Consider the following 13852-nt stretch of genomic DNA (forward strand, 5'->3'; position numbering starts at 1 on the left):
CCCTCGGGGAGGGGGATGAACCATTAGCATTACTTGATGTGCCTGCTTGAGCAGTTAATAATTCTGGAGAGGATACGTAGAAGCATCCTATTGGAAAAGGGGAGATAGAAGCTCCTGTTCTTTGGCTGTTCAAAACTTTATTCTGGCACAGCAGGATATCTTCGGGGCAGCCTCAGCTTGCTTTGAACTCCCTAGTCATTATGGCACAAGAAGGTGACTCCGTGAATAGCAAAGCTGTTGGGTGTGGGTATTTAAGGAGCCTGAAAATCAGGATTAGTAGAGCAGTTCTGCACTGGCTAGTAACAAGGCAAGGCACTGCAGTCTGTTTCATGCTGCCTTAGAGAAAAAAATGGGACTATTATATAGATAATGCAGGTGGCCACATACCATATCAAGAGGGCTAAGATACCTTCTTGGAATGCTGACCTTGCACCTTATCTGCCACCAGCATTCAGCAGTTTGTGCAAAGCATCTTCATGCTTTTTAAGGATTATTACAGACCCACTCAAGTCTTTACATTTTCTATTATTTTCATATTCAAGCAAGTTTTAAAGTATGCAGACATTTAACTCTGCATTTGTATGTTCCCAACTGTTTGTAATGCTGTACAGGGAAGTGACTGATCTGGCTGAAAAATAAGCAGTTTTGAAGAAAGGAGGGAAAACTATTCAATTTCATCTGTATCAGTTTTAAATTCACTGCTAGAAGTCCTGGTATTGAATTTCCTATCTTATTGAAGCTGCCCTTAGAGTAAATCTGAGTATTTAGACATTGTGTCAGCACAACAATTCATTTTGCCTGCTGGTGTTGCAGTGATGTTGTGTCCCATTTCAGCAAAGATCCTTGCTCTTGCTCTGCAATCCAGCACAACACACACACGTACATACATGTAAAACTTAGGATGGAAAAAAACACTAATGTATCTAAAAGGGAGGGCTTTTTTTTTTTTTTAAATACAATTTCTCTTCAGAATTGCAGAACTAACAAATACAACTTATTTCACACAAGTCCCTCTTTACTAGCTGTCTTAATCATCTTGCTCAAGATGAAAGCATCTTGAAAACTTGCCCTTTTGAAGCAATCCTATTACACTGACCACTAAGTTTGTATGTTTTTTTTAACACACAACTCTGTAGTCCAGTTAGTTCTATCAGTTGACTTGAAATTGTGGAACTCACCCCTGAAGAGAACAGGACAACTCTGTGTGTAGACTGCAAAAAGGTAATGAGAAGCCTAATTACTCATTAGCCTGGTTCAACCAACATTTATAAGCTAAATTATACGTGAAAGACTGCAGTACAAAAAGGAGAAATAAAAATTTGCCTACTTCTTAAAAATTCTGCATTGCTGAAATGCCATATGAAGAGAAAAATTAAGCATGAATGTGGACTTCATATAGCTTCCATTTTTGTTTAGGAGTAAGCACGAGAACAAATAAATACACATTTGGTGCCATGCTTTTATTTAAATGAAAGGAAAAAACTACAACGGTACCACATAAGTAGCAATGACAATATTTTACAGCACAGCATTTGAAAAAATATGGAAGCTATGCTCCATAGAAGTGGACAAGTAAGCACACAATACACTGTACATTTTCCAACATTGCCCATTAAATCAATTAAATAGCTGAATTTGGCTTTAAACAGCCAAATAATAAAAACTAACAGTCATCCTAAAATAAAATAAAAAAAAAATCAGTAGCTGTTGTGACTGTTAGAATACGAAATTTTGCTCCAAAACCTAACATGATAGTTTGGCAATTCAGTCATAGCAACAATAGTAATACCCCTGATGAAAGCACCAGTGTGTTCTGAAAAGGTCAGTGATAAATACTGGCCTTCACGGAAAGCTTCCTTATTATTTTCATGTTTTCAATTTACTTTAATTTTTTTAATTTTTTTTTTTTTTAAACATGATCCCAACCGCAGACCCACTGTAATTAGAAAATTTGCAGGCTTAAAAAGGAAAAGCACATCTAGCTTTACTTTTCCTGTATTAAGTAAAACTTTATACTGCGAGCAATGAACTTTTCAGCTGCATTATTCACATTCTACTTTTAAACATTGCACAAATCTTTCACCTGCTGACAAGTGTAGATTTCGTTAATACATTCAGATATATCTAAAACGAATCAGACAATTCTTCTGTTATGTACTTAAGCTCACTTTGATTAGATCAATGTGTGTCTTCACGGTGCTGCAAATTACCAGCTAAATCATAATACATGTTTTAGAAATGAAAATCCTCCCATTATTAAACTTCCTGTGAAGTCCTTCGACATGTGTAAGAGTTGATTCCAGCCTTCTGGTTTCTTCTATCACTGTATATTATACACAATTTCACACTGTTACTCAACATATTCCTACAATGGTATTTGCAGGAACTGTCTAACAGGCAGAATGTGCAAACCCTCTCGCCCCATTTAATATTATTTATAGCTATATACACAATATGTATACACTTGAAATATAAGAGTTACATATCCTGGTGATATACATGCAAGCAATAGGAATCTGCTAACCACAAATAATTTTGAGCCACAAACATATTAAACATATTTTAAAGTGTTTTTTCTTTTTTTTTTTCTTTTTTACAGATTTAACAAATATACATAAATATAAGAACATAAATTACAGTAAAACTGACAGCATTTTTGAGAAAATATTTGTAACCCAGATGCATTGATGCCTAAGGCTTCATAATAATTTAAAAAAGTACTGTTCTAAACGGTTTAATGGTATCTCATTCAGGTGCACCTTTGTATAAGTAAATGAGTACATCATAGTAGTGAGGCATTGTTTCTCTCAAAGCACTTTAATGAGAGAAAGATGAACTTAATTTTAGTGTCCTTATGAAAGAGAATGGAGCACACACTTATAGCACAACACTGTCTTATGTTAATGTAGGTGTCGCAACACTGAAACAGAACAGAATCACAAATCATTCAAGTCTTTTCCTGAGAATGAGATTTTTCCCCCAACAAATCCTCTGATGTACACTATCAAAATAGCCACAGATTTAGGGGAGGCTTCAAGTTTGTAGTTTGGTTTTTGTTTTGTTTTGTTTTTTTTTCAGAACAGTGCTATGCTAAAAGCAAATTATAAGAGAAACATCAAACAGAAGAGTAATCTGTAACATAATCAAACACTGTTTTGAAACAAAATGCAGCCCTTTGTAAATAATACTGAAATATGCTTAAAGTTTATCTTTGTAAATGATTATACTATCAATTTATTGAAATGTACCCTTAGGCCATTTCTGCCGTATGTGTTTCTAATTGTTAAGTGTCACAAGCCATCGTCTGTTAGCACACATCAAGAAAGGAATTTACTAAGACACTGAAAATTCTGAAAGCAATTGCCTGTTCCCTGGAAAACTGATCTGAAGGCAGAAAGAAAGAATAAGCAGTGGCCTAAATCTTACAATCAGTGGGAATTAGATATGGTGCTTCCAAAAGATCTGTGTCTCAGTGTATTCTGTGATTCTGAATATTTTTAGTGTTCAATCAGGCGAATATCAGCCATCCAGTCCTGATTGTTTTTCATGAGCTTTTATTCCCGCCATGGAGACACAGTAGCTGTGTGCTCTTTCTTTATCTGCAACAATGCAAAATAATGCACATTTGCTTAAACTGGTTTAGAGTTCTGCCAAATCTTTTTGCTCTGCATTTTAATGGGATTATGAACACGCATGTAGTCAGTCATTAGATCTCAGATAGTAACTTCCCAGGACAGGAATAATTCCTTTATTCGACTACACCCTGACTTGCTAAATAATTTATTTGAAGGGAATTTTAAAACAATTGAAGGATTTTTGCTTTAGTGTTTAGTCTATAAGCAAATCAGTATTATTTAATTAAAAAAGAATTACAATTACTTAGGAGAATGAGCTGATTTTATTACAGTACTCAATAAGGATTTTGCAGAACAGACTCATTTGGCTGTTTTTCTGTAACATATACCATTGTAGAGTCTTTAGTGTAAGAGTAAATAAGCAAAGTTCCATGGTACTGAGGATATTAGGAAGTATTTCTCTCTCTAAAGAGAGAAAACAGAATTTCAAGACAAGCACAAATACTAACATATAAGGCAACGGATGTAAAAAAAATGTAGTTTGATCACTAAAGATGAACATTCAGTGCTTCAGTGTATCCAAACAAAATACAGAGCGTACTCCGTACATTGTATCAGCACGTACAGATCTCCACACAAGTCAAACATTTCCATAATCACTCAAAGTATTCACTTAAGCGACAATCTTCTGCACTCCTAAACACTGTGTTTACATTCCAGTTGGACATGGTAATACAACTTTGTGTCCAGTTTTAAGTTCTAAGAGTCTTGTTGGCAACTAGAGATCTATTTCCTATAGGCAGTAAAGATGAAGTGCAAGTTTATCATAATTGTCTGAAGCGAAATTTCTCTCATCTACTATGCCTTGGTGGGTAAAAGTTTCTTCGGAGTTACTGGTCTCTTGGTTTGCCACAAATGGCTGTGAATGGTAATTGCATCAACACTGGCAGACAAAGTTTTAGCAGGTATGTGGCTAAACTGCTTCCTGTCAGAGTTGTATTTATATAGTCCCTCGATCATTTTCTTTGTGATAGATTTGGGACCTATCCCTGTTAATTTATTAATTTCTTCAGTATCAGGGCAGTATGTATACAGAGATCTGAACTGGCAGCCTGAATCCCGGAACAAGATTAAGAAATTATTGGCATCAGATTTCTCCATTTCCTTTAAAAAAAAAAAAACAGAAAAAAGAAAGAAAGATTCACAATTTGAATTTTGCATTGTCATTAGAAAACATTCAAAATTATCACTGTCATTTTTTATTTGTTTTCTATCTGAGCTGAAACTTACGTGCAACTCTTTCTGTTAGAACACCTTATTTTCAATCATTATAATTCTCCAAGCAAGTTCAAAAACAGGAAATATATATATGTCCAGATGTGCCCAAAAGATAGTGCTAAAAAGGGTTTCAGTCATCCCTAAATGCAGTGAAGCCTGGTCAAATTAAGTCAGTTGATACATACGAAGCAAAGATTCTTTGTCAGCTGAAACCTTCAGATTCCTACTCCACCCAACAGAAATTCTATGAGATGTGCTCTGAATGTGCATGCTGCATTCTAGAGATAAGCTTGACCACTTTACAGCTGTTCTTTCCTGAGGTTTCTAGGGTTTATTCTGCTCTCCTACTTGAACTGAAGGAGTCTGTATTGACTTCTCATTTGCTATTTCCAAAAAGTAGCTTTAGTTGTAAGGGTACTAACTGCAGGATCCTTATGAATAAAATGAATTTTTTTTCATGTTGCAAAAAGCAAGCGTGTGAAGAAATGCTAACAATCTTCATACTCAAGTTCCCACATTAAACAGATAGCAGCTATTAGTTAAATAACATGCCTTTTAATTAATTCAGCTTCCCATGTTGCATATCCAATGTGATAAGCTGTTGTTTCTATTGTACTAGAGAACCTTTTTGCTCACAGAGGAAACAAGCCACAGAAATTACTCAAATCTTTTCATCAGAGCTGACATCATCTCAGAGAAAGGTTCCTTTCAATATCTGCATTTATACTCATCTGTCTTCTTAGTATCTTAGTCAGGGTTTGACACAGGCGTTTAACCTTTAGGGAAAAAACACCCTTACCTCCAGTATCTTTTTCTTTTGACCTTCATTCACTTTTCCAGCCAAGCAGCAATGTGCCAGAGCATTCTGAATTATATACTTATTGGATTTAGCACTGGGTTCTTTGAAAAGCTTTGGTCCTGTAGGGGAAGAATGACAAGTCAACTAAAAAACACAGTCTGGCAAAACACAGTGGGCAAAAGCACAGTCTTTATAATGATGGTGGTCTTTGCATTATCATATGGTATATGTTTGGAGAAAATGGATGAAGACACCATTATTTTTTGATTCATAATAAAAGAATTAGAAGGCAGACTGTGAAGGTTATAATAAACCACAAAGCATCTGTTTGGAAACAAAGGTCCAGAATATTTAAATTCACATTACTAAGAAAACTACTTTCCCGTTGCAATTCTGTTTTTACTTTTTGTCACACTATTCTAAATCAAGTTTAGATTTCTACTCTTCTTGCCTTGCTAGACAGATCGAAATGCACAGAGTAACTTTTCAGTCCATCTGCTGTTCTGAGCCTAACTGCAGTTTACAAGTGCTACTGAGTCAGTACCTTTATTTTGAACTTAATATTTTCATCTTGTATTATAACCATGTTTTAGATAGTTTCACTGCTATGGAAGCATCCTTACAAAGTTTTAAGATTCGTAACGCAGATAATCAAAGCATTTTCATGCACAGAACCACTAATAATAGACAGGTACTCTTCTGAATATTGTTGTCACTGACCTGTGTATTCTGTAGCAGAGGCAACTGAAGAAGTCGTAGATGCATTTTCCCAATCTTTTTCACCATTACGACTACCGCAGCGACTCGGAGATAAGAAACCTTCCACAGACTCAGATCTAAACATTAGTTTTAAAAACTACTTTAAAAGCTACAATATTAAGAGAGTAGATTCATATTCTTTATAAAATACTTTGACAGAATACGCATGAAGGTAACTTCAAACTTGGTTCTGAAATTCACTATGAGTCATCTCTGATTTCATTTTCAGGTACTTCTTAATGCAAACTAGATACTTGTGTTCAGAAAAGCCTAAAACTCCAGCGAACACAATTCTTTCCTGTGCTACCACTTAGAGGAAATCACAGAAAGTAAGTTACTATTGTTAGGAAAGAAAAGAAGCTATCTAGCTGCAGGTAGCACACTGGTTTAGTAAAACATTGACAAGATGAGACTTCAAACAGGTGAATTCAAGAGGCCACATTTTGACCTCATTTACAGCTGCTCGATTTGTTTACTTGGTAAAATTAGTGAAATAAATGACCACGGTTTTATTTCCTAATGCCTGAGAGGGTAAACAGCCTGTATCTTGCAACAGAAAAAATATACCTGTTGTTGAGTAAGAAATAAACAGATCACCTCTTTCAAATCTATGTTAATTCTATATAGATGATTAAAAAAAAGAAATAGTTATTTTAGCTTTACCTTGGCGTTCTCTTGCCTGACTGCACACTCTCATTGTCCCCTGTATTCAGCGATGCCAGTGAAAGACTAGATACTGAAAAAACACGATAAAGCTGTGAACCTGGACAAAAACAAAGTTTAAGCTTAAAAACCTACGCAAGTAGCAGAGTCTGTTCATTAGATCCAACACCAGCATCCAAAACTTTCTGAGCGCTTTCATATAAGCAACTCTTACTCCAGTACATGATTTACCTGCATGCATACTTAGTGCACTGTATTCTCAACACTTTCTGACACCCAGCCATTTGGGATAGTCTGCAACTGAGCATTATTGTGAAGCATGAACATGGGCACTATGCAAAGAGTGCAATAAAGGTTAAAAAGACCTCATTTAAAAAAAACAAAAACTTCAGAGGTCGAATTTAAAGCTTACTCTTGGAAGGTGTGAATGAAATAGTTTAGATTTCATTGGAAAATGGAGGGAAGCCGCTAGAGAAAATCCAGTGACATTACAAGGCTATAACAAAAAGGATAACAGAGCAGTCTAGTTACTTTTTTCTAATTGGAAATTGGCAACATTTCTTTCAGTCATTTCTGCAGTCATTTGATATCTAAATTAACTGTTCCATATGATTGGTGCTGCTATGATGCTCATAACTACACATGCAGTAGCTAAGCAAGTGAAACAGAATAATAATACAAAACATCAAAGTAAAATGTAATTCTGACTGTATTAAGCAAGAGCGTAAGTACTCTTAATTTATGGTGATCATTTTATGTATCTACCCCCTTTCCGCCAAGTGTTACTCATTCTTTGTTTGTCACACGTGAGAAGAGATTAGTGACTAGTAAGAATACATATGGGTGTACAAAATTTGTTGCATACATTGCTGTTTCTATGGGTTTCCATACAGTTCAACATTTCTGTTTCTTGACACACGCATGCATGCATAGCAGGTGGCATTCACATTTGTTTTTATTCACCAATTTTGCTCTCCATTTTTGACACGTGCAGCTTCAGTTTAGCACAAGACACTTCTAAATGCACGTGCTTGTTAGTACCAGAACCTAAGCTGGTGTTTTAGCATGAACAGACTCTTCTTCCACATGAACACGGGTTACCTGGTGGACCTTTGACTGGTGTCTTAGGTGATTCAATGTGATCCCTATGAATAGATTTCGGACGCGGCTTTTTTTGTTTGATTGACAAGGAACGCGGTTTTATAACAGTATCCATTTCTTCCATAAGCTTTAGTTGTTTCCTTCTCATGTACTCTTGCTTAATGAATTCTCGCCGTGCTCGTTCATCTTCCTTCTTCTGACGTTCTTCTTCTGTTTTGCGCCTTAAGAAATCATCAGATAAATTCAACAGTAGTAACTTCCCAAGATAGCAGTTATAGTTAGTACATTGCCAATGAGGAAAACACAAGCATTAGATTTTCAGAACTTCAGAGTTCTCTGACAATAATAGGAACAGAGAAACTTGCCATTGTACATTTGTGCAGATTGAAGCCTGAATTGATAAGCTCTCCCTCAGAATATCAAGTGCAGGGCAGAGTAACAATCTGAGGAGCATCACGCAGGACAGCAGGGCTTGTGTTCAGTGTAAGCTATGGACTGAGGCCACCTGCTGACCAGCTGGCACATGGCTTCAGCTAGGCTCCAAAGCACATTTGACTCTGGGATTAAATAACCTTGCATATATATCAAGATGAATTATTTGACATGGAAGTTATACTATTAAATATGACATTTCTATGCTCACTGTTGGCAGTCATTTGGATCAGGATATGTAGTTAGTTTTACCTTGTCTCTTCTTTCTTATGTTCTAGCTCTGCTTCCAGCTGCTGCTTTCGAAGCTGAGTCTCTCTTTCCCTTCTCAAACGCTTCTCCAATAATGCTGCTCGTTTCATTGCCATATCATTTTCTGCCTTTTGATCATCCTAGCAGCAACAGTATTTGAAGGAAAAAGGACCCAAATATTGAGATGTCTACATGAGTCAAATGATTTTGTCAAGTCATTAGACACTTAACTCTAGGATGGGTTGCAACATCTTAACACAGTTAGGAGGTAGTTAGAAAAAAAATCATTTCAGTAAGATTTTTCTTAAAAATACTAAAAGAGAATCTTTACTTCCTAAGTGTAACACAAAATTGAACTGGGATGAAAAAAAATTACTAAGTGAAATATTTTAGTTTAGAGTCAGACGCTACGCCGCATGAACTCCTGCATTCAGCTTTGGAACACTGTATGGAGATGAAAGCAATTTATCACAGAAAGCAATAATAAGGAAACATATACAATGACTTCTGCTGATCAAGCCAGGTGTTTTCTTAGAACTGAGGAATGCTCCCAGACAAGTAGGGCACATGTCTATTCACCTCTTGTTGCAAGATTTTGAGGCATTCCAAGATGGAAACTCTGAATCTTTCCAGCTTTCACTGTCTAAACGTCCCTCTCACTACATACATTATAGCTAAAAGCCTGCATGAATATAACCTTTAATTTCAAAAGGCAGCCTCAAAAGACTCTACTCCCACAGGTAGGCAACAGTGGGAGAAATGCTCTTCAATGGGCAACTGAGATATTAAACCTAGGCTGTACTTTACCAGCTTTTAGTTATACTTGGGCATGAAATCGGGAGGTAAGAGTTGAAGTGATAAGTAAGCATATTTAATTAAGGTCACAAAAGCTCAGCTCGCATCTTCCTCATCAAAACCCTCAATCACTCTTCCATGACTAGGAAAGGGGTACTCTGTCATGCTAAGAACTGCAATGTGCTAGAATCTGACCACTCTTATGCTGTCAATTAGTCATCAAATGCAGAAGATACGCTTGCACATTTACAGTTGCTTTGACTTCAGTACAAAGTCATCACTGAAACACCGTATCTGAACCAAGTAGCTCCCCTTTCAGAGGAAGTTGTGCGCAACCGTAGACATCAGGGAGTTCTCTTACCTTAAAAAAGAATCCACAACACACTTTCTGGTCATCCTCAAATTGTTCTCTATCGCTCTCACCTTCATATTTCTCAACAGATACTTCCTTTTTTTCTGGTGGCTTCAAATCTGATAGGGAAACTTCAATCAAGCTAGCTGTTTTGGGAGCTGCTGTTGGCAACATTGGTTGGCTTAGCTGATCTTCATTTGGAGTGAGGCAGACAGTTTCTATTATGGGCTGAGATAATACTTCAGAAACACTAGATTCAAGGGGTTTTATCTCCTTTTCCTCCAACTTCTGTTCGCACTTGTTCAGAAGTTTTGGTCCTTCTTCTTTTGCTACCTCTTCTGGAGGCTTGACTTCCTTCAGAAGACTTCCCTTCAACTGTGGTTCATCCAGATGTTCACCATCGTCTCCAAAGCAAACAAATGATCTAGTCTGAATGGGAACCTGACTTGGAGAAAATCTTCTCAAGCGAGGAAGACTATCTACAGACCTTGGGGCAGTCAAGGTACGATTTAGAGGTGTTATTTTCAGTTCATTTGGCCTAGGAGTCCTTTGCATTTTTATGTGAAAAGATGCATTCTTCCTGTTGGATGATTGTGGAGATTGATGTGTAGAGCGGGGAGATTCCTGTGAGAAAGGTGCAATGGGAGATGGAGCTCCCATTTGCCTTGATGAAACCTTAAACTCCCGAAGTTGCTTCTGAGGAGAAGGCTGAGGAGGAGAAATAACCCAAGCTTGCTGCTCTCTCATCTGCATCAACATCTCCTGTTGAAGGGACAGACGTTGCATTTCTTGTTGCAGAAAGTGTAAGGAAGAATTTAGTTTTTCAATAGATTTGGTGTATTCTAAGATATCTCCTTCACTAAAATTTTCTTCTGAGGGGCTAACTAAATTCCACTGCTTTTCAGCATCCATAGGAGTAGCAGGAGACTTCGACCATTTGTTGTGAGAATTTTCAGGATTTTCTTTTATTGATTCTGAAGCTTTATTAGTTTGTTCATCTGTTTTTTGAGTTTCTCTTTCTTTCAGTCTGTTGCTATCAGTGAATATCTTCTCATCTTCAGCTCCTGCTGCCTCTTCTCGGAGAGGTGATACTCCATCACCTTTCTTTTTCACAATGTTCAGAAACGCTGTTCTTCCCATTTTCTGCCGCTGCTTAGTGAAAGCAGCTTCAACTTTCTTTTTCTGGGCTTCAATTGCTCTTCTCTTTTCCTCCAGCTTCATCCTAAGATGTACCAGTTCTGAAGCCAGTAACTGCGTAGTGTCTCTTCCTTGGGGAACAGATGCCTCTTCAGGAATATGAGTCCAAGCAACCACATGAGGAATATTCAGCTCAGAACCTTCTGGTGTGGTTTTCTGAGAACTGCTGCCACTGCTTCTACTATCTGTATGATTCAACTTTCTGAATTTCTGCTCTGCAAAACTAGTCATTTTAACCCCTGAACTTGAAGAAGCACTACTGCCAGCCTGTGATTTAGTACTTATTGAGCTAGGACAGGGACTTAATTGATCTCTGTGATTGCTAGCTCTTAGGTCATAATCCTGAAGAAATTTAGATGATTCTTCCATGTCAGAATCCATGCTTACAGTATAATCTCTTAAAGAAGAATCCTCATCCATCGTCTCTGGAATATCTTCCGAAGGAACGTGTATTCCAGTATCAACTTCTGTATTGTCAGTCACAGGACTTAAAGCACCTTTTGTGTCTGTGATCAGATCAGGGGTAGACTGATTTGGTTTAATGTTTGAATTCAAGATGCTCATTTCCTGATTGTGAAGAAAGAATCCATTTGTAATTTGGTCTGTCTGGATAACTCTGGGAGATTTTTCAGTGTCGTGAATTATCTGCAAAGCCTCTTCAATTGTTGGTGTCTCAATCTGATTGCCAAAGTCATCCAGAATGGCTCTGTTTCGCAAAGCCCCGTTGGGAAACCTGCAGTGACTGCTCTCATTGGCATTTCTTTGATTTGTGCTAAAAGAATGATGGGCCTTTGTGTCTGTATGAGCTACTGTGTCCTTTTCCTCTTCAATATCTTGGTTTTCTTCTTCTCCATTTACTGGTCTGAAGGACAGATTTTTTCTAATATGTTTGGGCACACGGTTGTTGTTGTTTAATGTAAGGCCTTCATTGCTCACAGATCTAGTAATACCTCTGTTTGGAGAAGATACTGGAATGCTTTTTTCTTTGTCAAAAGAAATGTCAAATGAAACTCCATGTAATGATGACCTTATGGAGATAAGAATAAAGGAAATAACTGAGCAACCCATGATTAATAACCAAATACTCATATTTGTTCTACAAGTTATTTGAAGACTGCAGTATTAAACGGACTGTTATGTATATTGTATTTTGACCAGCTTCAATTGCAAATAGGATATATTAAAAATGCACAACAGAACAGAATATAAGAACACTTTCTTCAGAGCCAGCCAATGCTTTTTATAGGTTGGAATGAGTTCGAGGCACTTGAAGAATATAAAAATTGCCAGTGTAGATCAGAATCAAGGTGTGAAAAGACAACTTAGATTTGCAGAATAACCCTTCATTGTAACTCTAACCGTTTTACCTTTAGCTTACATCCTAAACATTCAGAGATTATGACTGGTCTAACTGAAAACAGAGACATCATCAGCCTGACTGTTCTTACTATATAGAAATTAATAGAATTTTTGGTACTACTTTTTGATACTGAACTCCTAAATAATGTGACTCTTAACTCATTTGGCTAAATTGTAGTAGGTAAATGTAAATGTATTTAACATATAAAAAATAATTTATTTCTCAGGGTTGTTTCCTATTGCTGAGTTCTTAATCCAGTTTTCTCTTTTTTTCTACTTTTGTAAAATAATTACTAGATTTTGAAAATCCAAATCACATTTACATTTACAACACAATCAATTTTTAATCAACTCTTATGGTAAGACTACTTACCTTTTTTCTTTTGGCCATGTCCCTACATAGCCATCTACGTAAGACATTGATGAGGACCTTCTGATGACTCCTGAGTGAAATTGAAGTGGAATCCAAAAATCATTAACATGATTTTTCATAGCAGTTACTTTTTGTTGCTTTAACAAATTAATTTGCTTCACTACTTACATCACTGCAACAGCAGAAATTTGTTTTCAGAACACAACTTGAGCAATTAAGTTCATTAATTTCATCCTGTATATATATGCTACTCCTTAGACAAAAACTTATTATTGAGTAAAATGCAGAGAATCATAGAAGCGTTTGAGTTGGAAGGGACATTTAAAGGTCATCTACTTTGACTCCTCTGCAACAAATAGGGACACCTACAGTTCTATCAGTCTGGCTTCGTCGGTCAAGGTCATGCCTGACCTTGAATTCTCTAGGCTTGGGGCATCCACCACACCTTTCTGGGCAGCTGCAGCATCACAGAAAAGGACTTGTCCCTGGTGAAACTAGTAGTACTACAAGTACTACTACAATATACTAAAAATAATTGTTGTAAGCCGTATTTCACATAATGAAAAATGAGTTCAAATAAAAAATGCAAGTGGTACAAGCACAAACTTACCCATTTGTATATTTTACAAATTACAGAACTCATTCACCAGCCTTTCATGTAAGACTCTCTCAGCAACAACTGGCATGAATGAAGTTTGAAGAAATTTAAATAAGGTCACAGTTAACTCAGAACGATTCAGAATCTTGGTCTCATTATTCCTTAAAGCCAATTGTAAAATGTTACCTGGAACAGATGAATAAGGCTGCTGGGGTGTATGCAGTTGGTGAGATGGTGTGTAACTTGGACTTTCCAATCTATAAAGCAAGAAACATTAAATTATAAGCAATACATCAAAAGCCACATTATAAAAGTACAGCAA

At 36.7% G+C, this 13852-nt stretch overlaps 1 protein-coding gene across 3 annotated transcripts in view; it reads right to left on the reverse strand.

Moving 5' to 3' along the window:
* Nucleotides 1-1430: 1430 nt before the first annotated feature.
* Nucleotides 1431-13852, reverse strand: part of CAMSAP2 (calmodulin regulated spectrin associated protein family member 2) — a 78932-nt gene continuing 66510 nt past the window's right edge. For 2 of the 3 annotated variants that reach the window (XM_048944565.1, XM_048944564.1), the window contains 9 exons: nt 13717-13787; nt 12933-13002; nt 10013-12227; nt 8860-8996; nt 8176-8396; nt 7075-7147; nt 6373-6488; nt 5653-5771; nt 1431-4739 (listed from right to left, as the gene is read on the reverse strand). In XM_048944565.1, the coding sequence (XP_048800522.1) occupies nt 4434-4739; nt 5653-5771; nt 6373-6488; nt 7075-7147; nt 8176-8396; nt 8860-8996; nt 10013-12227; nt 12933-13002; nt 13717-13787 (3328 nt within the window). In that variant the 3' untranslated portion in view covers nt 1431-4433. The remainder of the gene's footprint in view (nt 4740-5652; nt 5772-6372; nt 6489-7074; nt 7148-8175; nt 8397-8859; nt 8997-10012; nt 12228-12932; nt 13003-13716; nt 13788-13852) is intronic. The other variant, XM_048944566.1, reaches the window with a different exon arrangement.

Source organism: Lagopus muta, chromosome 5 (assembly GCF_023343835.1).
Source record: "Lagopus muta isolate bLagMut1 chromosome 5, bLagMut1 primary, whole genome shotgun sequence".
NCBI classification, from domain to species: Eukaryota; Metazoa; Chordata; class Aves; order Galliformes; family Phasianidae; genus Lagopus; species Lagopus muta.